Here is a 25280-nt window from a genome sequence, read left to right on the forward strand (position 1 = left end):
AACTTTAAAATACTATTATATAATGATTATAATGATTATCTATTACATCATAAATCATAAAAAGTGATAGCAACATGCTCTGTTTGGTTTTTGTTTCTTTGTTTTGTGCTATGCTAGCCGTTAGCTGTGGTCACCCTGGTAGTCCTATTTATGGAAGAACAAGTGGAAACGGTTTCAACTTCAATGATGTTGTGACATTCTCATGTAATACTGGGTATGTTATGCAAGGACCAACCAAAGCACAGTGTCAGGCTAATAGGCAGTGGAGCCACCCACCTCCAATATGCAAAGGTAAGAATGCAAGCACCTACAGATTTCAAACTTAGTTGGAAAATTAAGGTTGAAAAATAGACTGAAGGCAAAGGGACACTGTCAATACAAAATTATGTCTCTCTTACTAACAGGTATCAAATTATTAAAGAAGATGTTTCATGATTCTCTGATTCTATAATTTTCAGTTAGGTCTGTTCTACATTCAGGTTGCCAGGATAACTGTTGCAGAGAAACTTTCTTATGTGTCTGTAGTTTGTATTGATATTTAAAATGGTTTCTACAAGTTCCTTAAGCAAAATTATGCAGAGATAATTAAGAGCTTAAATCCTGAAATAATGTTATCTGCATTTTTAGCCAACATAGTTCTAATAGGTGCTTAAGAAAACATACTTTTTTTTCCTTTTTTTCCATTAATCTGACTGCTCATCTTGACTTTTTAAATTTTTATTCTAATTTGTTAGCATAATCCATTTGGGTTGGTTCTCAACATTTCTGGATATTATATTTAAAATTCTTTCACTGAAAATAAAAGAATATTATGAAATTAGTTCTGTTTGAGTATTCATAAGCACTTTTAAAAAGGTTTTATCACCATTGTCCTTTTCAAGTCTGTTGTTATGTGCTTTTTAAATGTTTTAATTGTTCTCATTTAGGAAAATGTACTTTTTGCTGCAACCTGCTTGTGCATATGCAGAAATTGTATTGATTGTTTTTCAGCATCTTCCCAGCAGCTTCTATGGATATTTATGTGTACACAGCCTAAGTTATATTATGTATTTTAGTAATTTTATTTAGTATATTTTCCTTCCAATAGGTGTCCTCCACTTTCCTTTGATCACTTTGCCTTAAGCAATACTGTGAAACAGTTTACAGAACTGAAATTTCCAAGGACCTTTTTGTTGATGAGAAGTTATTATTTTTTAAATTTGTAATACTAAACATGCACTGTGTATTAAGGATACCTAATAAATCTCATTTTCAGTCCAGTTGCTATAAATCACCTCGGTGTTCTGGTATTGCAGAGTAATGTGTCAAACTGTCTGATATGTTATTAGCCTGTAGGGATCAGTAAACAGGTTGATCAGGTTATTCTCCAAAATTTTACACAGTCCTGAAATCTTCTACTAGTTTTAGAACAGACTTTAAAAATAAGAAGAACCAACTTTGTGTAGAACATTAGTGGGGTCTGTAATGTGCAGTGAAATCAATTATAACTAATATGATTTTGTTCTATTTGCATTGAAGTTAAATAAAAAAAAATAAAAATATGTTACTTTGCATACTTGTAAACTGCCTAAAGTGCAATATTATAGAAAAGGCTGCAGTCCTTTGTGAAGGCTAAATTTGCAATCATCATATAAATTCAGCAGTGCACTTGCTGTTGTTACACTGTCTACAACTTTGCTAAATAGCTAGTTTCCTAGCCAACTGTAATAATAGTGGAAAACTACTGAAATGGACAAAGCTTCTTGTATTTTCTTTCAAGTGTTCACTACTTCAGATTTATTAATAAATAATTGTCATTACTTAAAGTACATGTTGAATAACGTGAAGATGAATGTTCAATTGTTATAAAATGCTTGTCTACAAAAATGAAAATAGATAGAAATATAGATCAAATTTTCCTCCAGAAAAAAGATAACAAATTTTCAACACTGACCATCAATAAAACTAAAAAAAATTATCTGTCATTTAACGTTAAAGAAGTCAAATCCAACCAGAAAGCTATTTCTATCCTTGAAAAATATATGTATTCTAGTCTTGCAATACCAATATTTGAGAGCTGTTAGGCGGAGCACACAAGCAGACTCCAACATTTAGGATAGTGAGTAGAGAGAAGTAGGTGAGCCATAAAATAACTACATTGAGTGATGTAGGTAGGAAAAATGATCTTAAATTGCATCTGGCAATAGCTTTCTTTTTTCTTTTTATATTACAGAGCTTTTTAGCATATTTTGATACTTCTACGTACACACCTCCGTGCACATACACACAGAGATATGTATATATTTGCACGCAGGTACATACACATGTATGCATATAAACACGCAATTGATTATAAGGATATAGGGATAGTAATTTTTACATGAACTGTAGTTTTCTAGAGTAACTTTGAGTAGGTGATGATGTGTTTACTTGACCAGAGGAGTCTATTGCATGGAAGCTGTTAAAAAAATCTCCATGATCCCCAAAATAAGTATTATATTCCCCTCACCAGACAGCTGTAAGTTGCAAAAAAGGAAAAAAAAAAATCAGTCTTCACCGATTTTCAAACATATGAGTCCTAAAGTAGTTGAGGACCCAAAAAATCCATCAGTATTCTTAACCATCAAAGTATACCCCTATTTTTAAAAGCACATACCCATTTGTGGGGATATGTCCCTGTTCTAGCAGAATCACCACAGTTTTACCTAACTGACCATGTGCCCTTTAGCTCAAAACATCTGCCTCAAAGGTGCTCCATTATCAAAATGTTAGTATAGGAACATAAGTATATTTGCATGGCTGTGTGGGTTAAACCAAAGGTACATCTAGCCCCATAACCTATTTCCAGCTGGGGGCAATAGTTTATGTCAAGGCAAGAGTATAAATTGAATATATGGGCATGTCCAGTCACTTTTAGTGGTGAATACTTTTACAGCATCATCACACTCTGTGAAGAAACATTTCCTTTTATTTGCTCTGAGTTTAGCATCTCCTGGTTTCATATCATCTTCCTAATTCAGTATCATTATATATAAAATCATGGTATATAAAATCAGGGTAGCAACACATTGGAAGTTTCTCATACAAAGGGTAGAAGACCATTTAAAGAACATTTTAGTAGACTGTATTTGTATGACTCTCAAGTCTGTGCTCTTTTTCTTTTTAGTGGTCAATTGTTCTGATCCTGGAATTCCTGCAAATTCTATAAGAGAAAGTAAAATCGAACATGGAAATTTCACATATGGCACAGTGGTATTTTATGACTGTAATCCTGGATATTTTTTATTTGGCTCTTCAGTTTTAATTTGTCAACCAAATGGCCACTGGGACAAACCTCTACCTGAATGCATTAGTAAGTAGATAATGTGTATGCTTCTACAAAGAATGTGGACTAGACTAGGTATTATTTTACACAACATTTACATCAGTCTCATGACAGCCATTAGAATAATCATATTTATATACATTTGTGTGTGTGCAGTAATGATGCAGCAGCTGAAGTAGCACAGTTATATTGTTATTGTATGTAACAAATAACATAGAAACCTTGGGAAATGCAATAACGGAAACAAACATGTCCGAATGCTTCAGCACAATGATCCCTGATAGCAGGGATAGAAGGTCAAAATACATCAATTGAATTTGCCAATATGTGGCCTCCATTGGCCACAAAGCTATAATCACGCTGAAACTTAAAAACTATAGTACCCAATTATTGACTTATGTCACTGTGGTACTTTCTGGATTTCTCTTGGGACAACAGCAAGATCAGACTATCTTTGAAGACAGTGAGCAAATAGTAATGGCACTGTAAAGCGCCAAAAGTGTCCTCTGGATCATGTCCTCAGCTTACCACACTACCAGATGTACCTGAACATCATAGTCATATGTAACCTATCTACTAAGGCAAGTGGATCAATACAAGGAGGTTGTTTTTGTTCTGGCTTGTCATGAACAACTTTCTAACTGTGATGTAGATATAGCCACAGATGTTTCATAGGTTTTTAATTGGCTGGGACAGCTGGTTTACCCAGTTCTCTAAGTCTATGAAAAAGCTTTTGTTTTAGGATCAAAATTTCTCTCTGAGAAAGGCTGAAAGCTTTATTTTCTAGAGATTAAAGGGAAAACAGGCTAAGGGTTACTTATTCAGGAATCATGGACTGATATTTGCAATATTGTAGATATTAGTTCTCAGTTTTACCTTCATTAGTCTTCCTTAATTGAGGTTTCTCCAGTTCTGCTATTCTCTCTCTAAAAAAAAAGAAACAAACCTGAAGCTTTATTTCTTATTACTGTTAAAACCTTTGGTTCTGGAAGTTGTCCCTTTCTTTGATGGGATAAATAGCTTGATTGCAAGTCACAGTTAAACTTATAACAAAGAGTCTACCAGTTTCACATTAAATTTTAAGGTAACATCACCATTTCAGAAAGATAAATGTTACTTAATAGTAACATATCTCCAAAGAGAAAGAAATTCTAAAGGTAAAGGTGCAAAGATTTCTTCTTTCTACTTTTGTATTTTTATCTCTTAATCTTCTTTCAGAATTGTCACAAGTAATTTAATAATACAGATTTTACTCTTCTTTTAAGCTGACTTTTGGGAGTAAGAGTGCTATATGTACTTTTGAAAAGACATTCTCAGCTTTATTTGTGTCATTTATATAGAGGGGTCAATGAATTCTAACCTAGGCACTGTCCATGATATTTTGTAATCATAAAGCTTACCAAAACTTATTCTGATGCAGCTACTGAATATTTTTTATAAGAGCCTTTCAGCTTCTGGAGTGTTTTACAAATTGTTTCCCTTTTAGACATATGCAGGGCAGTCATTTTGTAGTCCCAGGAAGAGTATAGGGATGCTGCCAGGTTGTGTAGGGATGGAGTCAGGAAGGCCAAGGCATGGCTGGAGCTGAACTTGGCAAGGGATGCAAAGGATAATAAGAAGGGCTTCTACAGGTATGTCAGCCAGAAATGGAAGGTCAAAGAAAGCGTACCCCCCTGATGAACACGACTGGCAAACTGGTAACAACAGATGAGGAGAAGGCTGAAGTACTCAACAACATTTTTGCCTCAGTCTTCACTGGCAATCTCTTCCTGCACCTCACGAGTGGATGGACTGCAAGACGGGGACTGGGAGAGCAAACTCCCTCCCACTGTAAGAGAAGATCAGGTTCATGACCACATGAGGAACCTAACCATACATAAGCCTATGGGACCTGACGAGATGCATCCCAAAGTCCTGAGGGAATTGGCTGATGTAGTTGCCAAGCCACTCTCCATGATATTTGAAAAGTCATGGCAGTTAGGTGAAGTCCCTGGTGACTGGAAAAAGGGAAACATTGAATGCATTTTTAAAAAGGGTAGAAAGCAGGACCCTGGGAGCTACGGACCTGTCAGCCTCACCTCTATGCCTGGGAAGATCATGGAACAGATCTTCCTGGAAGCTATGCTAAGGCCCATGGAGGACAGGGAGGTGATTTGAGACAGCCAGCATGGCTTCACCAAGGGCAAGTCCTGCCTGACTAACCTAGTGGCCTTCTATGATGGAGTGACTACATCAGTGAACAAGGGAAGAGCTACAGATTTCATCTGTCTGGACTTCTGTAAGGCCTTTGACACGGTCCCCCACAACATCCTTCTCTCTAAACTGGAGAGGTATAGATTTGATGGATGGACTGTCCAGTGGATGAGGAATTGCTTGGATGGTCGCATCCAGAGGGTAGTGGTCAACGGCTCAATGTTCAGATGGAGATTGGTGACAAGTGGTGTCCCTCAGGGGTCCGTATTGAGACCAGTACTGTTTAATGTCTTCATCAACGACACAGACAGTGGGTTCGAGTGCACCCTCAGCAAGTTTACAGATGACACCAAGCTGAGTAGTGCAGTTGACATGCCAGAGGGACGGGATGCCATCCAGAGGGACCTGGACAAGCTCGAGAAGTCAGCCCCTGTGAACCGCATGAGGTTCAATAAGGCCAAGTGCAGGATCCTGCACCTGAGTCAGGGCAACCCCCGGTATCACTACAGGCTGGGGGATGAAGGGATTGAGATCAGCCCTGTGGAGAAGGACTTGGGGGTACTGGTGGATGACAACCTGGACATGAGCCAGCAATGTGCGCTCGCAGCCCAGAAGGCCAACCGTATCCTGGGCTGCATCAAAAGAAGCGTGGCCAGCAGGTCAAGGGAGGGGATTCTGCCCCTCTACTCTGCTCTGGGGAGACCCCACCTGCAGGACTGTGTCCAGCTCTGGAGCCCTCAGCAGAAGAAAGACACGGACCTGTTGGAGCGGGTCCAGAAGAGGGCCACAAAAATGATCAGGGGGATGGAACAGCTCTCCTATGAAGAAAGGCTGAGAGAGTTGGGGTTGTTCAGCCTAGAGAACAGAAGGTTTTGGGAAAACCTTATCGCAGCCTATCAGTACTTCAAGGGGGCTTCTCAAAAAGATGGCGGCAAACTTTTTAGCAGGGCCTGTTGTGACAGGACAAGGGGGAATTGCTTTAAACTAAAGGGGGGTAGATTTAGACTAGATATAAGGAAGAAATTTTTTACACTGCGGGTGGTGAAACACTGGAACAAGTTTCCCAGAGAGGTGGTGGATGCCCCATCCCTGGGAACATTCAAGGTCAGGCTGGATGGGGCTCTGAACAACTTGATCTAGCTGAAGATGTGCCTGCCCATGACAAGGGGGTTGGACTAGATGACCTTTAAAGGTCCCTTTCAATACAAACTATTCTACGATTCTATGATTCTATTCCAGAGAGGCAGAAAAAAAGATATTGACGGAAATAAAATGGAGGATGAATTAGCATTAGGAGAAAAAAAGAAGAAAAACGATCAACTCTTCATATGAAATCCCCACCTGAGAACATGAATATCAAATTAAATTTTGTAGAATGTGTAATCAAGTTAAGGGTAGCATTACAGGGTGGTATAATTTTCTAAATCAGTTATTAGGAATCCAGGACTTTTAGACGTAAGTGTAAACATAAAAAAGAAGTATATATAGGAAAGCCTAAAACTGAATGCTGTAAGGTACCAGCATGAAATAAGTATAACTTTTCCTCTATGACAACATCTGAAAAGGGCAAAAGAATCCATAAGGAAAAATACAGATAATAAAGACACTGAAAAATTGTGAATGTTTTTCACAAGAGGAAATAGTTTCATTTCATTGAAGCCTGCATGACCAACATGCTTTTTTACTAACAATGTTCTAAGTTTGCCTTCTCTACAATCATATATAATTCATACTAGATTTTATTTATAAGCAATTGATTAAACAAATAACATGCTAAGAGGAAGTGCCCAGTTGTAAAGCTGACCATTCTGACCATTTTACTCAAAGTCCTGCAAGCCTACAAAATGGTCACAGGGGTCAGTGGCACTTGGTAGGAATCAAAGTCAATAAATCACATACCACATTCTTAAATCCTTTGTGGCGTTGTCAGGAAGGTTCTGCACCTTGCAAGTTGGACCCTTAAGAGAACATGTGTCATTGAACACAAATCAGTGTATGTATAAATGTAAAGCTCTAAGACCAAGAATAATCATTAGAGAAAGATGAATCATCATATATGACTTTGGTCATATGTTGTATTGTACAACCATTGTATTGTTGTATATATCTGAAGTGCTAGGGAATTGAATACATCCTCAACCCTGATCAGGCTTCTGATCTGGCTTTTTTTGATAAAAAAATCCTGCTGAAAATGTTATGGTGTTGAAGATGATGAAGTATTGATAAAAACTACATTGTTATGATTTAGGGGGCTGTTCTAGTATGCTGGTATTTGCAGCTATAATTTGTGGATTTCATGATGCATAAATACAAATATCTTTGGCCAATATATGCCACATGCCATGGACAGGTGTAAGATAAAAAGAAATCAAACATGCAATGCTAGATTCATTCTGTGAACAGAGTGAATTTGGTTTATGAATTTTAACTGTGCATTTCCTGAACCTGACATATTTAGCTTGATTTTAAATTAACTCCTTGCTCTGAATTCTTAAAAGTTTTCTCTATATTAATTCCACATGTGAGGAGGTTTCTTTTGTACACTTTCGATATGTGCTCTTAATCTTAAAAGACAGACTAGCTATTTCTTTTCAATGCAGAACCTCGTTTCCATTACATACATTGTCCATGTAGATAATGTTCTCCATAATGATGCATAAGAACTTTTGTCATTTTACTTTAGCCTTATGGAGTAGCTAGCTTCCTGTTGATCTAGCCAAGGTAGTTTGACTGTTACTTTATACAACTTTCCAGTAGATAGGAGGCTGCTGACATTATTTCAGTGGTGTTATCTTGATTTTAGATCAGGTTTCTATCATTTAGCCTGTTTTTTATTCCTAGAAAAGAATCACTGCTTTTGACCATTTATAGCAAGAGCCACTTACCATAATTTTCTGTATAAAAGGCAACTAAAGGACAAAAGATACCATGCTAAATTTTCCCATTTTCTTTCCCGAGTTTACATACTTCATGACATTTGAGCCAGTTAGCAAAATTAGATGTGTGTAAGTTGGATACCCTTATGTGCAATCTGTAAGTGGAAATCACAAATTGTCAAGATTAAGAGTACTAAAAATTAATCACAGTATGGAAATAACTAGCAATTATTGATCAAAATGTACTCAATAAACAACTGATAAGGAGTTTATACATGACTATTTCTAAGATTGGGTTCCTATAGAAATTGCCTCCAACCTCTGTGCAATTAACATCAATGGATGATGCCTAGGAATATGTTAAAAATATGTAAACAAATATTTTATTTATGCAATACAATATTTTGAGTAACCAAAACCATGAATATGAAATTAGTATATTAAGGTTCATAGCAAAATTTAACAAAAATGATCTTGTTTATAAACCTGATAGACTTCATGACCAATGATTTGGGACCAGTGGATGAGGGATGAAGGTCTGCATATTCTCTACCTCAGCAGTGACTTTGGCAGATACTGTCTTCCTGTATTTTTTCTCTGAAGAGTACATGCATGAGTGTGTGTTTGTGTGTGTGCATGTGTTCATGCCTTAAAGATCAACTTAGTGAATGAATGTCTTTGGACATCAATATCTATACCTAAAATACTTTTTAGACATCTCCAAACATTTGTTTCACAGCTTTTGGTCTGTAATATATTTTGCGTTTCTAATCACATAATGTGCCCCCCTCCCCCAAACCCTAAAAAGGTCAGCCTCTTCACAAAGTTTATGTATGGAGTTATGAAAATGATAACTACAAACTGTTTGATCAGTGATAATAACCTTTTTTTATCTCCAATAATTATGCATTGTAGTGATTGACTGTGGCCATCCTGGCATTCCTCCTAATGCGGTCCTGTCTGGAGATAAATATACGTTTGGGTCTACTATTCATTATACCTGCACAGGTAGACGATCACTGTTAGGGCAGTCATCTCGTACATGTCAGTTAAATGGACACTGGAGTGGATCTCTTCCTCATTGCTCAGGTAATATTTTTAAATTAATGAGTGTGCCCTGAAGTTGTTTTGAATTTATTTTGATTTTATCAGAAGGCCATTTTAAAATCGGGAAAATCATGTATAAAACTGAAGTACTATCTCAGTAGACGTAAAAAAGTAAACCCAAAATAAGTAAAAACTATTAGCAAGAAAATAATTTGGGAGAAGTAGGCTTTCTCAGTGACATTTAATACAAATAGCAAATTGCACATTCAATAGAATGTTAAAGGAACTGGTTTGTTTTGAAAATATTTTCTATGTGTCTTCTGGAAAGAGTATTAATTTCCACAGCAAAACCTTGCATCATTATCTCTTCAAGATGATGTTGTTTGTTTTTTTTTAAACTTGCAAAATATCTACTGACTTGATGACACCTCAGCTATATCTTCATTGCATAACACACCCATCTTTATAATAAGGCCAAGTGGGCTCCACATAATTTCAAGATGGGATGCTCGGTTTTTGAGGGAACACCATATAATCCTTGTAACAGATTAGCCCTCACCAAAGTCGAGATATGTTTTCTGAACAACTTAATGGCTAGGAATGTTCTGTTTCACAACTTCAGTTTGATTCACTTTAACAGCAGTGATCAAGTGAAAAACAGAAATCCAAGTCACACACTACTTTGGGATTTGGCTAAATCCCATTTCTTATCTTAGAGTACGTAAACACAGATTGTGATAGAGGTTAATCATGTTATCAGTTTTATTTCTCAATAAATATTGGGGGGAGGTTCTTTCTTGTCATCCATGAGTTTCTATTATATAGTTTAAAGAAATCAATGGGGTTTTGGATCTTATTCAGACCTATGTAATTCAGAGTACTTAGATATCTTCAAAGGCAGAAAATAGGAAGAAAACAAGTGACACATTTTTTCTTGAGTTACAGCTATGCCAAAACAAGAGGTGAAAAATAACTGATATGCAAATCTGACAGTACTGCTATACCAGTTTCACACTAAAAATCCAAGGTTCTTTACAGCCTTAGTAAATCACAGAATCATAGAATCATAGAATCATTGAGGTTGGAACGGATCTTTAAGATCATCAAATCCAACCGTTAACCTAACACTGCCAAGTCCACCACTAAACCATGTCCCTAAGCACCACATCTACACGTCTTTTAAATACCCTCAGGGACAGTGCCTCAACCACTTCCCTGGGAAGCCTGTTCCAATGCTTGACAACCCTTTTGGTGAAGAAATTTTTCCTCACGTCCAATCTAAACCTCCTCTGGCGCAACTTGAGGCCATTTCCTCCTGTCCTATTGCTAGTTACTTGGGAAAAGAGACCGACACCCACCTCACTACAACCTCCTTTCTGGTAGTTGTAGGGAGCGATGAGGTCTCCCCTAAGCCTCCTCTTCTCCAGGCTAAACAACCCCAGTTCCCTCAGCCGCTCCTCATAAGACTTGTTCTCCAGACCCCTCACCAGCCTCGTTGCCCTTCTCTGGACACGCTCCAGCACCTCGATGTCCTTCTTGTAGTGAGGGGCCCAAAACTGAACACAGTATTCGAGGTGCGGCCTCACCAGTGCCGAGGACAGGGGCACGATCACTTTCCTACTCCTGCTGGCCACACTATTTCTGATACAGGCCAGGATGCCATTGGCCTTCTTGGCCACCTGGGCACGCTGCCGGCTCATGTTCAGCCGGCTGTCAACCAGCACCCCCAGGTCCTTTTCCGACAGGCAGCTTTCCAGCCACTAAATCGTAGAATCATAGAATAGTTTGGGTCAGAAGGGACCTTTAAAAATCATCTAGTCCAACCCCCCAGCCATGGGCAGAGACATCTTCCACTAGAATCGTAGCATCATAGAATCATAGAATCATAGAATGGTTTGGGTTGGAAGGGACCTCCAAAGATAATCTAGTCCAACCCCCTTGCAATGAGCAGGGACATCTTCAGGTTGCTCATAGCCCTGTTCAACCTGACCATGAACACTTCCATGGATGGGGCATCTACAACTTCTCTGGGCCACCTGTTCCAGTGTTTCACCACCCTCATCATAAAAAATGTCTTCCTTATGTCCAATGTAAACCTACCCTCTTTCAGTTTAAAACCATTGCCCCCTGTCACTACAGGCCTTGATAAAAAGTCTCTCTCCACCTTTCTTATATATTTTATATATTGAAAGGCTGCAATAAGGTCTCCCGGGAGCCTTCCTTTCTCCAGGCTGAACAGCCCCAACTCTCTCAGCCTTTTTGCAAAGGAGAGGTGCTCCAGCCCTCTGATCATTTTTGTGACCTTCCTCTGGACCTGCTCTAACAGGTCCATGTCCTTCTTGTACTGGCGACCCCAGAACTGGATACAGTACTCCAGGTGGGTTCTCACATATTCCAGTACTTTTTTTTTTTTTCCCCTCCTGCCTTCATGTCTTTAGTGTATTCAGGTATAAACTGATTATGTTAACTACAGTTTCAGAATATGCATTTTTTTTACAGCCAGAAATGGTTAAAAATTAGTAACAAATGCTGCTTGGTTAAAATCTTGCACTAAATTCCAAAAGGTTGGAAGAATTTTTCTGTATTTGAACCTTCCACTGCAAACTTTTAGGAAGTGGTTGCAGACAAGGACAACCTAAATGTTATCTTGCTTTATGAGTCCCTCTTCTTTCATTACAATCTAAAATGTGACAGAAACTAGAAAATGTGAACACCTAATTTAATCCCTTAACTTTCTATCAATAAAATCAGAGGGAAATTTGCCACAATGGGAACAAAAATCAAGTTCTTATAACCTGTGATGTTTACAGCTATGCACCAGAAATCAAAGTTTAATGTAAAATAATATTACTTAATAGATAATGATATATTTATGTGAATTGCAAATTCAAACTAGGTTAATCAAAAATGTTTTTACAGCTAGTATGCATACATATTTGTTTTGGGGAAAAGTATCCTCTTCAGATAAAATCTAAGGCTACTTATTGTAGTTTTCCACAGTCTTCATAAGCAAAAAAAAAAATCTAATTTGTGAATTAAAAAAAAATTAAAGAAATAGACAAAAATATCAAGGAATACAAATGGTAAGCCTGAAAATATACATTACAATATCAATGAAACCTTACTGAAAATAAAAATATTCTATAATCATCTTGCTATTAAATTAGTGTTCAAATATCTTGGGATAAGCGTTCGTAAGTGAGGTACATGAAAATCCTTTTTTTTTTTCCTAATGATTACTTTTGTACTCACAGGTAGGAAACTCTAATCAGATCTAATGAATTTTTCTCAACACATGAAGAAATATTTCTTTGACATAGATTCAAATGTTAATCATAGCGAATCAAATTGTGACAGAATACAAGCTGTTATTTTCTTTAGCTGTACTGTACCAAACTATAATTCTAGCGTAGGACAACTTTGAGACTTTGTTTTCAAAGTGTGTACCTGAAATGCTTTCTCATTTTAAAATAATTTGCAGTTTTCCATACAGAATTTCCATATTTTGTATCTAAAAATATGTGAAATCATTAGCTTTCATTATTAGCCTTGATAACTTGATTTCTTAATTTTTAATTTATATTAAAGCCTTAAACTTTGTATTTTTTTGTTGATGATATTAATAATAAATAATATAGAATGTTTGACTGACAAAGCATACAGCATGCTTGTCCTTTTCATATATGGAGGAGAATTCAAACAGAAAATGTTAGGTCAGCAAACATAAGGTAACGAAATTTTGTCACATCATCCCTAAGACAGTTTCCTTTTGGTCACATGGCACTTTATGTTTCACATCCTAGAGCTAGAAGGAATTGTCATGTCCCTCAATATCTATTGGCATTCAGAAATGGTTTTCAGTCGTCACATTCGTATCAGCTGGAGTCAGAAATTTGCAGCAACTTAGAATTCCTCATAAGTGCAGCAATGGTTGTGTACTTACTTAAGTGGTCTAAATACCCTCCTTTTCATTAAGATTAAATGCCAGCTGAGAATTTGTTACACATGTGGATGAAGGATGGCTCATAACTGACTGTGAAAATCACTTAGTTGAATCTCTGCATGAGGTAATAAAAATATGTTCTGTTATGATATCATTGATTATATCACTGTCACTTCCTGATGTGATTAGTCATTTAGAAAAATTATTTCTGTAACCTTCAATCAAAAGAGCTGGTGGTTAACCTCCCTAAAATTAAAAGACTAATAATTCATGGTAATAATTAGGCATTAGGAAAGAACACATGATTTCATTTACAAGAGGAGTATGTAATTTATACTTGGCATAGCAAAAAGCCTATTTTCATTTTTTCATAAAATTATTTTAGGCATAATGCCAAGTAACTTGCCAAAAACTGAGCTGTTATTGTAGAGACGTTACAAGTATAGAATAATTAATAGGCCCTGTCCCAAATTCTTCATACTCTAAATAAATAATACTAGAAAATGCAAGATATGGATTCCCAAAATAACAAAAAAAAATCTTGATCTAGGACATTTTTAAATTATTGTAAAAATATGTAGCAGACTATTTTCAAACTAGAGGGATGTTGAGTGACCTAAGTAGCTTGGGCATGAACTATTTTGAAAACTTATAAAATTCTTTTACTTAGTGTAATTTGGAACTGTTTACAACTTCTTTTTAAACAGGGCTGGCAGGGCTGGCTTTACTGATCTGTGTCACATAATGAAATGGGTAAACAGAGAAGAGCTTAAACTTCTGAGTCTGTGATTTTGAACCAGACAGTCAGCTAGCTCTTACACTTACTTGAGTTAATCTGTTATTTCTGAAAACATTAAAATACATAGGACCATGTACTTTTTGCACATACATGCTATAAAAGTTCACAATGTAATAGGCATGACTACATTAGTTTGATTATTCTCAAATGAAAGGTGTCAGTTTAAACTTGGTTAACTTAAATAATGATAAAATCGGCTCCTAGATTAGTGAGAGTGGTTCACAACTAGCCTACTCTGTCAGCTGCTTCAGCAAAGGGTTGGATAGGTAGTATGAGCTGCCAGATTTGTTCTCTTTTGCATTTCCAAAGTTCTGCCCTTTTCTGTGACTCTCCAGATGTGTCTTCAGACTGAGGCTCCATAGCTGCATTCTCTTTTCCCACAAGCCTATAGGAGTTGTGCAGATCAGCTCCTGTGAGGTGCTTAGTTATATTGTTCTTCAATGAACTTGTGGAAATAAAAAGTAGTAAGCATGACCTACAAAACTGCAGGTTGGCACATGAACTACCTTCATAAGTGACAAAAGTATCGTCAGCTTCTTGGACGTACCAGACTAAAACAAGTATTTGCTCAAACACCGTAATTCTCAAAGCAAAGTAAGCTAGTTCTGCTCTTCTTCCTTTCAATATTCAGTTCTGTACCTGCTTTTGTTAGTAAAGAGATGTGTTCAACCAGTCACTCCAACAGTATAGTTTACATACATACAGTGACAACCAAGGCAAGGGAAGCTCTGTTTTTCTCCGCATCTACACCTCCAGGGTCCTAACTTCCCATAGAACCCCTAGATCCTGAGTTTGCCACTTTTGGTCTTCTGGGTACTTGGAGCAGACAACTTTGTTTACTACTTCTATGTAAGAACTTCTCTTATTAATGTTATTTAAGCTTAGATAAATACCAGAAAAGTATGGCTATTCTGCAGAAAGCATTCTTTACATAACTTGTACAAATCTTTTAATAAAATTTTCTCTAATGTGAAGCTATAATATGACGTTCTTCAGTAGCTGAATTAAAGCTTTCTAGCTGATTTTTAAAACATTTGTTCTTTATTTACATTAGTGTAACTAAGTACAAAATAATGCAGATATACTCTCAAACATATTATGATATTTGAGTTATTTTTTATATAGAAGACTGTTCAGTTTATTTGCAAGTTGTCACAGAAAACCGCAAGCTGAATATCTATGGGTGAAAACCTGAACAGTGCAGCCCCAGGAATTCTAGAATTCAACTCTTTTGTGTTGAAACTCAGTAATACAATATACCTTCATCTCTTATTACATACAAAACTGGCTTAAAGACCTTTAAAAAGATAAAACAGCAGATCCTAAGTACATATTAAAAGATTTAAACTGACCTGCTGTGCAAATACAGTGTTACCTAGAGCTTCCTAAAAGTTCTCACCATAAATGAAGATTTAGATGTATAATCTTAGATATTGTTATTATTATCATGACTATGTTGATTATTTTAACATTGATATACAACAGAGTAAAAAACATTAACCCTCTATCTTAGAATTTGCTTAAACATTTCTAGCTGAGGGAGATTTTAGCTATCAGGCAGTCTTGAAGTGAACTTTCAACATTTCTATAAATCAGGGAAATGCTTCATGTCAGATGTACATAAAATTGTTGACTAGAGCTTCCATTCAATGGTAAAACTGTTACACTCTAATGATATCATAAAACTAGGAAGTATTTTATGAACACTTGTTATAAGCAAACAAGAAAATTATCTTTATGATCAGGACCTTGGTTTTCCTCAGAATTCCTTATTTTAAATGAAAAATGACCAAGGTTTTGTGGCTTTCTTTTTGTTTGTCTATTCTTGTTTGATGATTCTGTTACCAAAAGTTTAGCGTGGTGTAAGGGGAATCTTGAGATAATTATAATTTCTGTTCTGTACTTTATAAATAAGTAAAACCAAATGATTTGAGAATCAAATAATTTTGTAATTACAGGGACTCACACCCACTGAGATGTATGTTTTTTTTCTAAAATTAGAAATATAAATTTATTTATAAATACATAGAAACATATATTTTTAAATGCTAATAATAATATTTCATATTTATTCTAATCTTTGCACTTGAAATTCTAGGTGATACAGCTGGTTCTTGTGGTGATCCAGGTATCCCAGGTCATGGGTCTAGAGAAGAAAACAATTTTAAAATTAAAAGCACGGTACATTTCAGCTGTGATATTGGATACATCCTCCATGGCTCAGAAGAAAGGACATGTATGGCAAATGGAAGTTGGACAGGAAGACAACCTGAGTGCAAAGGTAAATCACAGAAGACCCACTCTATTTTTAAATTGTTAAAAATACTAACCAGAAAATCAATTTTACATTGTCATTGTTGTGAATGGTATACAGTTGATTTTGGACTGACCATTAAATTTTTTTCAATAAGTTGTTACACCATAGCAATGGCTTGGCATCAGGTGACAAATCTGAAATCAGCTCCTGGCACCCATGAAACTGCATGTTTTCAAAGTTTTGAGAAAAAGAAGTATACTGAACTGTTTCTTTCTTCTCAATCTTGTCTAAGCATCAACTATATGTTATCCAGTACAAAAAGCTAAACAGAAAAGGAAATAAATGAGGCCTCTAGTACTCAATATTTGCTGAAAGATTTTTTCCCTTAAAAATCTCACCATTACCTCATCTTTAATTACAACATTATACATCTGACTTTCAGAGAAAAGAGCTGAGTTTTAGAAAAATGTCAATGTCAGAATTTCATTAGATACATCTATGTCATAAATGATTGGCTTAAAAATTTTATTTACTAATACTGTTAACTTTATTATTATTTTTCAATAGATAACAAAATGCTGAAACAAGTTTATTTGGAAAAAATAATTCTAGAAATTTCAAGCTAGATGCATTATCAAATTAAATCTACAATGGTAATTGTAGATCAAGCATTTTCTTATAATTGGGAGTTTGTCTTTGCAGCTAAACTAGCTTTCCTTTAGAGCAGATTTTAAAGTTAAATTGTGTTTCCCTACATACAAAAGGGTAAAAGAAAGTTCAAACATGATATTTATGGGGAATCATTTATTACCTTAATTATCTTGATTCAAAATTAGGAAATAATTTCCAACAGATTTTTCTTCAAAGAAAAGCTTCCTGAAAAGCAGAAAATAATTTGAGAACCTGTACTCTTATTTTCCACTTTATCACTGTTGACTGTGTTATCTGTATGAAATAGTCATCCCATTTTAAAAACTTATTTCACAAGCTGGATTTGTAATATCCTTTCTGCTGAATGATTGCCATCCTGACACAACTTAAATATATATATATGTGTTTTTATGTTGGTATCTGAAGGAATACGCTTAGGGCAACTGAACTTTCTGCTATTCTTCTTTGATCTTATCTATTACAGAAATGAATTAACCCTTTTACTTTTTAAGATACTTTTGGTGTTATTTTTCCCCCTAAAAATCTCTTGAAATGATGATTCTGGTTCACAGATATATATATATAGGTGTGTGTAATGCACACACGGGTATATTGTTCTAGTTTAGGTCATATAGATTAGATGTATATATGTAATCACATAAGAAAGACACATTCAAATTCCAAAGTTGAGCATTGAAGAAGTGGGAAACATCAGGCTTTCACCTGCCTATGAAATAATAGTTTGACTCTAACCTGTGCTTTGAATTAGGTAGGAAACGTACTTTGGTGATGATATAAATGCATACATACTATAGATTCAAATTAAATCTACAATGGTAATTGTAGATCAAGCATTTTCTTATAATTGGGAGTTTGTCTTTGCAGCTAAACTAGCTTTCCTTTAGAGCAGATTTTAAAGTTAAATTGTGTTTCCCTACATACAAAAGGGTAAAAACAAGTAATTCATGCAAACAGCTATTTACTGTACAACATGCCTTATCAGTAGGTGGTGAAACTTGCATTTTTCAGGACAACAGCATGGATTTCTACCACATAACACTGCTGGCAGCAGGATTGTCCTTAGACATTACTATTTCAAAAGTCACCTTTACTATATTTTAAAAGTATTTAACATTTTGCTTTATAGCTGTGCAGTGTGGTAATCCAGGAACAACTGCTAATGGAAAAGTATTTCGTATTGATGGAACTACATTCTCTAATTCAGTAATTTATTCATGCATGGAAGGATACATACTTTCTGGATCATCTGTAAGACAATGCACTGCCAATGGAACATGGTCTGGATCCTTGCCAAACTGTACAAGTAAGACACATCTCTAATGAATAGTCTTTGTTTTTTTCTCCTCTGAAAGACAATAAAGTAAAACATAGAGGTTGGATGCAAATAAATTAAGTCTTCAGCTTTTTCTTTCACTACTTCATACATAATTTTGTACATGAAATACTTTTAAAAAATATAGTGCTATGTGAAGGTGAAGAATATGTTTTTTTTAAAGACAGACACAGTATAGTAAAATATATAGACTCTTGTTACGGTTTAAAGGAGTTGTATGGTTACATGATCTACCTACTTTAATTCTTTCCTAGTACATATTTTTAATCTTGTTTATGTTTTGTGATATGTCATATTCAGACATTATTCATTTAATTGATTTTCTTCTTCATGAAAACAGTATAATATTCTGGTCTGCCAGAGGGCAGAAAATAAAAGCCTTGAAATGAACGCTTGAGAATTCTTTTTGTAGTGACTCTGAGGTCAAAACTGTTGTCCCGCTCTCACATAACATCTTCTGTTTGGCCTATTCATTAACCTTATACTTGCTTTGGTTACTCAGCTAACAGAAGCTATTTCAGCTTCTCTCACATTCATAATAAGCATTTTGCAACAGTTTATTTTCAGGCCTATCTGTTCCTGCTTTATTACCTGTCCTAGTTCATCTTTTAGTAACAATTATGAAAATTTTACATTTATGTGACACATGAGACTGCCTATCATTTTGAGGAAACATATACTCATCAGAAGAATAGCAAACTGTTGCTTTAATTTTGAACTAGTACCCTAGCTTTTGTAGAGTTGGCTACTTTACACACTTATAGCAACCTAAATAGAGGCCAAAAGTAAGATGATAAAGAAAACTTCTTGTGTTGTTTTTAAATCCATCTTTAATGGTAAGAATGTGAACAGCTGCCGTTGCAGTCAGCAAACCTGTGAGAGAGCCCAATGTTTTCATTTATTTATTATTTTCCAAGTTATAATAAGAACCAGATTAACTGTACCAAGGATAAAGGTGTTTTGTGATGGTAACTGCATCTATATTTTTTCTTGTATTTTACAATAACATTTAGCTGAAGTATATGCTAGAACAGTCTTCTCAAAAAACACTACTCAGGTAGAAACTTGGAATTTTTGCTTAAAACGTAGAGAAAAGTCTTAACAGAGAAAGTATCCTAATAAAACAGAGAGAGGGATTGTGAAGATTATATGTAATAGAAAAAATATTCTTGATTTAATTAATAGATAAGTAATTTAACTTTGTTATGCAATAAATCTATTGACATTCCTAATACACAGTTCTCTCTCTGTTATGATTACACATTTAAAAAGTATATCCCCTTATATGTTTATTCCAGTGATAATGTTATTTAGGGGTTTTTAGTTTGATGCCTATCCCCTGGAGTGTTCAGAATATGAAAAGAACGATTGAATGAAAATCTTATCAAAAAAGGTACAAACTCTGAGAATCTCAGCCTGACTCATTCTGCCTTTTTGATCATTGCTATTAACTAATTCCTAAAGGGGGGTGGAAGTGCTACTAGGTGCTTCAATTTGTATCTAAGCTGATACAGGTACTAGCAGCAGCTCTAAAATACCCAGAAATGGAGAGGCATTTTACAGCACTGTAGAATGGCTGAGATCGGCAGTCATCTCTGGAGATTGTCTAGTCCAACCCCTCTGCTCGTGGCAGGATCAGCTAGAGCAGGTTGCTCAGAGCTGTGTCCAATCTGTGTCCCTTTCTACAGACCTTTAATACTACAGTTCCCCAGCATATCTAAATTTAAAATAAAAAATATATTAAACTTCATCATACTTAACTTGCTATGTTCTCTCATGACAATATATAAATTTTAAATTGCTAACAGATAATTAACAAGAGTTAATGACAATATTAGCTAAATAGCTAGTTAACAGATCATGAGTTAACAATCCCTTCTCTTTCTCCTGCCAGTTTTATCTCCAGGTCTATAAAATATGCGTGAAGAACATTATTTATTGTAAGGGAAAAATTTTCTCATAATGATTTCAAAGTGTATCCAAAGCAGTAGAATTGGCAGTGCCAACAGACTTTGTTGACAGGGCAGGTTGGTTTTTTTTTTTTCCCTAACTGTCCCTACCATGCTGCTGTGGTTTAACCGCGGTAGGCAGCTAAGCACCACACAGCTGCTCACTCACTCACTCACTCATTCACTCCCCCCCCAGTGGGATGGGGGAGAGAATTGGAAGGGTAAAAGTGCAAAAACTTATGGGTTGCGTTAAAGACAATCTAATAGGTGAAGCAAAAGCTGTATATGCAAGCAAAGCAAGTAAGGGATTCATTCACTACTTCCCATTGGCAGGCAGATGTTTAGCCATCTCCAGGAAGGCAGGACTCCATCACGCATAATGGTTTCTTGGGAAGACAAATGCCATAACTCCAAGTGTCCCCCTCTTCCTTCTTCTTCCCCCAGCTTTATATGCTGAGCATGACATCATATGGTATGGAATATCCTTTTGGTCAGTTAGGGTCAGCTGTCCTGGCTGTGTTCCCTCCCAACTTAAGCATCCCCAACCTACTTGCTGGCAGGACAGCATGAGAAACAGAGAAGGCCTTGATGCTGTGCAAGTACCGTTCAGCAATAACTGAAATGTCCCTAGATTATCAACACTGTTTTCATCACAAATCGACATATGAGCTACTGTGAAGAAAATTAACTCTATCCCAGCCAAAACCAGTACACGTGCTGTCCATTTTTTACTATGACAAGATTTCCCAAAATTTGCTTATTGCCCGTTCAAGTCATCGAACCTCATGGAACCGTTGCAGGTTTCCAGAACAGCTTAGGCAAGCACCTGTCCCAAGTGGCTGTCATGGGTGACACAAAGTAAACAGCAACCCACAGTGCACCTGGATGTTGGTGTCCATTTAATAACCATGCAGTTTAGAACTTTTACCTGCCTGTTTATCTCACACTTCATCGCTCTCCCTAAGGGTTACATTTAGGGAGTTCTCCACTGTCCTGGGAAGGATAGGTTCAAAGTCCTGTTGATTCATGCTGTGCCACTGCTCGTACAAAACTCAGGTGTTATCAGTCAGGGTCATCCCCTGACATTTATCTCCACACATCGCCTCCTTTTCTAGGATCTTCCCCAATTCCAGGATCTTTTCTCCAGACAGGATCTTCACCTTCTTTCTGGGCCCCCAACACCACTCTAAGCAGAACACATATCAGTGTCCTAATTGGTTGTTCTGTCTCATGTCTCTATTAACAGGAAGATTCAAGATATGCCACTTTTGTTTAGTCCAGGTGTTATCAAAATTTACAGCCAGCCCATACTTACTACAGCTAACAAGTAATGGGCTGCTTCTTGCGTATCATTGAAAATGTTATTTTTTGGAGCTAACACTATAAGAAGAGAATAGCATAGATAATCTTATGTCCCTTTAGATGCTGGGAGCCCTGGGCAGCGTGGCATCGAACAAGACTCTGACCGATGTGCAGCATGCCATGCAGACCTTGTCCATAGCAAAGATTCTCCCCTTTTGGTTGTTCAAGCTCTTGTAGGATTTTCCTACAAGGAAACAACTCTATCATTTCTACAGTCAAACAGAAACAATGTTCTCATGAGAACTTCTTGCTGCACTACTAGATAAAAAGCAAGGACATGCAGCTGGTGTAATCGCTGATACTGAGTGGGAGCTGCCTGAAGCTCCTCTGTTGCAATGAGCTGGCTGAGGTTGTGCCCTGGCCAAGGGATCTGTGTAGCACAGCACAGGTCTGAAGGCCATGCTGGATGCGCAGCACAGTGCAGCACAAGCCTGGGGCTCCTCAGGTTAACTGTATGGTGGATCACTGACTCCTCGATATACTCTGGTCAGGATCATTGCGACAATTTAAGCTGTTTTTTGCCTACCACAGTGACTTAAGTGGAGGTGGCCTAACTTTGGGTCATTGGATGGTCTGCTTGAGCAGGGGAATTGGACAAGATGACCTCCGGAGGTCCCTTCCAACATCACCATTCTGTGATTCTCTAACTATCTGAATCTGTGAACTTCAGAAAATGCCACTGAGCCTTCTAAGTAGCTACTACATGTTTCTTTTAGTTAAAGCTTTATTCCTATGTCTATGACAAAACATAGTATCTCAGTAAAATCTAGGTCACTTCCTTACATCTGCTTTTGTTTTCTTTGAAAATCAAATGCTGTAGTATAAGACAAAAGAGCAAAAGGATCTTTTCCTTACCACTCCTAACCCACCTCTGTGAACAGTTCTAATGTTACAACACAGTAATATGAAGAATGACTCTTTTTTCCCCGTAAGTCTTTTCTTTCATGCAACTCTTTTTCCTATGGAAAGATAAACACTAGTAAGTACAGAAGGGAAAAATCACATGAAAGAAAATCAGGTCTGGGTTGGTTTTTTTTCTTTTAAATATGGCTTGAAAAGTTGATAGGAAGGTAGGAATTTTGAGAAGGTAGAACAATCTAGAGATCTGCTAAAGCTATGGTGGCTCTTGCTGTATAATGGATCAATGTTGAAGTGTCAGTAGCAGGAAAGGGTACAATAATTACAGTAACAGTAACAGTGGAAGAAGCAAAAAGTTTGTGTTAATGACCAAAAGAAAGAAATGGAGATTGTAAAGAAGGTGAATGAAAAAGCTGAGAACACGGTTTTAGTTGGATTTAAATAAACAATGAAAGTAATTTTCAACAGTATAAAATAAATGGATAGTTTCTGGAGTTGTTTGATCATTTATAGTGCATGGAGTTTGCACGTTCTTAAATTCATAAGGCAATGATTTGAAATATTCTTCATACAGGAAAATCTAAAGAGGTGAAACAAGGATTACAGAAAAAAGGATAAAGGCATGAGCATTATGTTGCAATCCAGTCAAAACAATAGTATACCTGGAAAAATATCAAGGATGATTTTAGTTGAATTTACAACATTAAGGATAGTAAATGGATTATGTCAAATAAAGAAAGGTAGAACTTGTAGATCATTTCAATATATTCATGTAATTAAGAGAAGTGGTTCTGTCTTTCACAACTATATTTTTTGAAGAATGACAAAGAAAAATCTATGACTTTTTAAGTTTAAAAAAAAAAAATTACAGTGTTACTAGGTAAAATAAAATAGGCTGATCTCCAATTTTCTTTATCACTGCACTTGCTACCTTTAGACTAACCCAGATAACCCTGTGGTATGTTTTATAGTCTCTTCTGTATCCGTAGACAGTAATTGTGTGAGACTTTTTTTTTTTTTTAAGTTTTAATACATGCAGCTTAATTAGTATCTGCTCACTCAGACTGTGATAAACTGTAGAACAGGCATACTATATACCTTGGATTCTCAGTTCCCCAATTATTTAGGTCAAGGGACCTGGCCAGTACAAACATGTAGTCACATGTAGTCACATGTTTTCTCATTTTGGAAACCAAGATACAGAGAGGGTGCCATTCACATTGGTCATGCTTTGGCATTGAGTTAGAAGTGGCCAGGATGTGCTTTCTGCCCAGGAAACTGCCTCCCACAATTTTCCAGAAGTAATAACAATGCTGTAGGGGGATTGTCAAGTTTACTATAAGATAAATTGTAAAACACATGGGTGCTGTATTTTGTATGAACTAGATTTTTTCACCAGTGTTTCTTTTTTTTTTCCTGAAAACAAAGCATTTTATCATTGCCACTAGGGTTATCAAGATTTCTTACTCTGAAAACTGTTCCAGAAATTGATAGATTCAACTGACCAGATCTGAGAGAAACTTACCTATTTTAACATTATTCTCAGATTATAATAATATAACTCTTTATTAACTCCTTATGAATATTTAATCTCATTAAGAGATTAAATTATCTCCTGACACTAGAAGTCACAAGAGGTTTTATAACCACTCCCACTCATTAAAGTACTATCGGCCTAATTTTGGCATAAGCCATGGCCCATGTTTGGGGGTTGTCTGAACATTCTCATCTGTTTATGTACATAGTGGGAGGTTTTGCAGACATATATCTTAAATTTTCCAGACTGTGTTTCCTTTCAGGATGTACCCATGGAAAAGTAAACTAAACAATAGATACCTGCTTCTTTAATAATGAAATGCTGAACTGATAGGAAAATTTGAAGGTATCAAAGGATGGTAGTGACATATGGATTATTCCTTTTTTTTTTATTTTATAATCTTGAAATTTTACTGATCAAAATTGTACAGTCCATTACTTCTACTGTTGAACAGATGTATTGAAGTTCTCCAAATATAACTGTTATACAGCTCCACATGTTATGTTTGGCAGCTAATTCAGATGACATATATTTTTACCTTCTCTTGATGGAGATAAGATTTATGATACTTTTTCCTTCTCCTTTTTTCCCCAATAAATTCCTAGTTTTGCCCTATGTTTTTCCTCTTAGATATAAATAAATCACATTTAGGTTTTAAAATCTGTTCCTCAATTATTTACTTGCAGTTATCAGTTGTGGAGATCCAGGAGTCCCAGCCAATGGCATGAGATATGGTGATGATTATGTTGTTGGACAAAATGTTACTTATATGTGCCAACCTGGTTATACAATGGAATCAAATAGCTCCTTAATTCGCACTTGTACTAGCAATGGCACATGGAGTGGAGTAATCCCAACGTGCAAAGGTACAACATTTACTTTGATTGTCAACTATTTCTTCTATGACATTTACATCCACTGTTTATTGTAATGAGTCAGCCAAATATTTCCACAGAAATCAAAACTTACTGTTAGTATGAATACACTAAATTGATTTTTTGGCTGCAGGAATGGTGACTTCATCCTTTGCTTCTTTTCCCTTTTATTTTTCATACCAGCAGAGTATGTTGAACAGGTTTTTGTAGCTTTATAGAGCATTTTATTACTTTGCTGCTAAACTGAATAAACAATATGAAATGATGGTTTAGAT

The 25280-nt window shown here is 36.1% G+C and overlaps 1 protein-coding gene across 1 annotated transcript in view; it reads left to right on the forward strand.

Annotated features, from left to right (window-relative positions):
• Positions 1–25280, forward strand: part of CSMD3 (CUB and Sushi multiple domains 3) — an 823344-nt gene that overhangs the window by 749051 nt on the left and 49013 nt on the right. Inside the window, exons 55-60 of the mRNA XM_076329214.1 lie at positions 118–291; positions 3146–3331; positions 9289–9462; positions 16261–16443; positions 18218–18394; positions 24817–24996. Coding sequence (XP_076185329.1) covers positions 118–291; positions 3146–3331; positions 9289–9462; positions 16261–16443; positions 18218–18394; positions 24817–24996 — 1074 coding nt within the window. The remainder of the gene's footprint in view (positions 1–117; positions 292–3145; positions 3332–9288; positions 9463–16260; positions 16444–18217; positions 18395–24816; positions 24997–25280) is intronic.

This window comes from Aptenodytes patagonicus, chromosome 2, assembly GCF_965638725.1.
Source record: "Aptenodytes patagonicus chromosome 2, bAptPat1.pri.cur, whole genome shotgun sequence".
In the NCBI taxonomy this organism is placed as follows: Eukaryota; Metazoa; Chordata; class Aves; order Sphenisciformes; family Spheniscidae; genus Aptenodytes; species Aptenodytes patagonicus.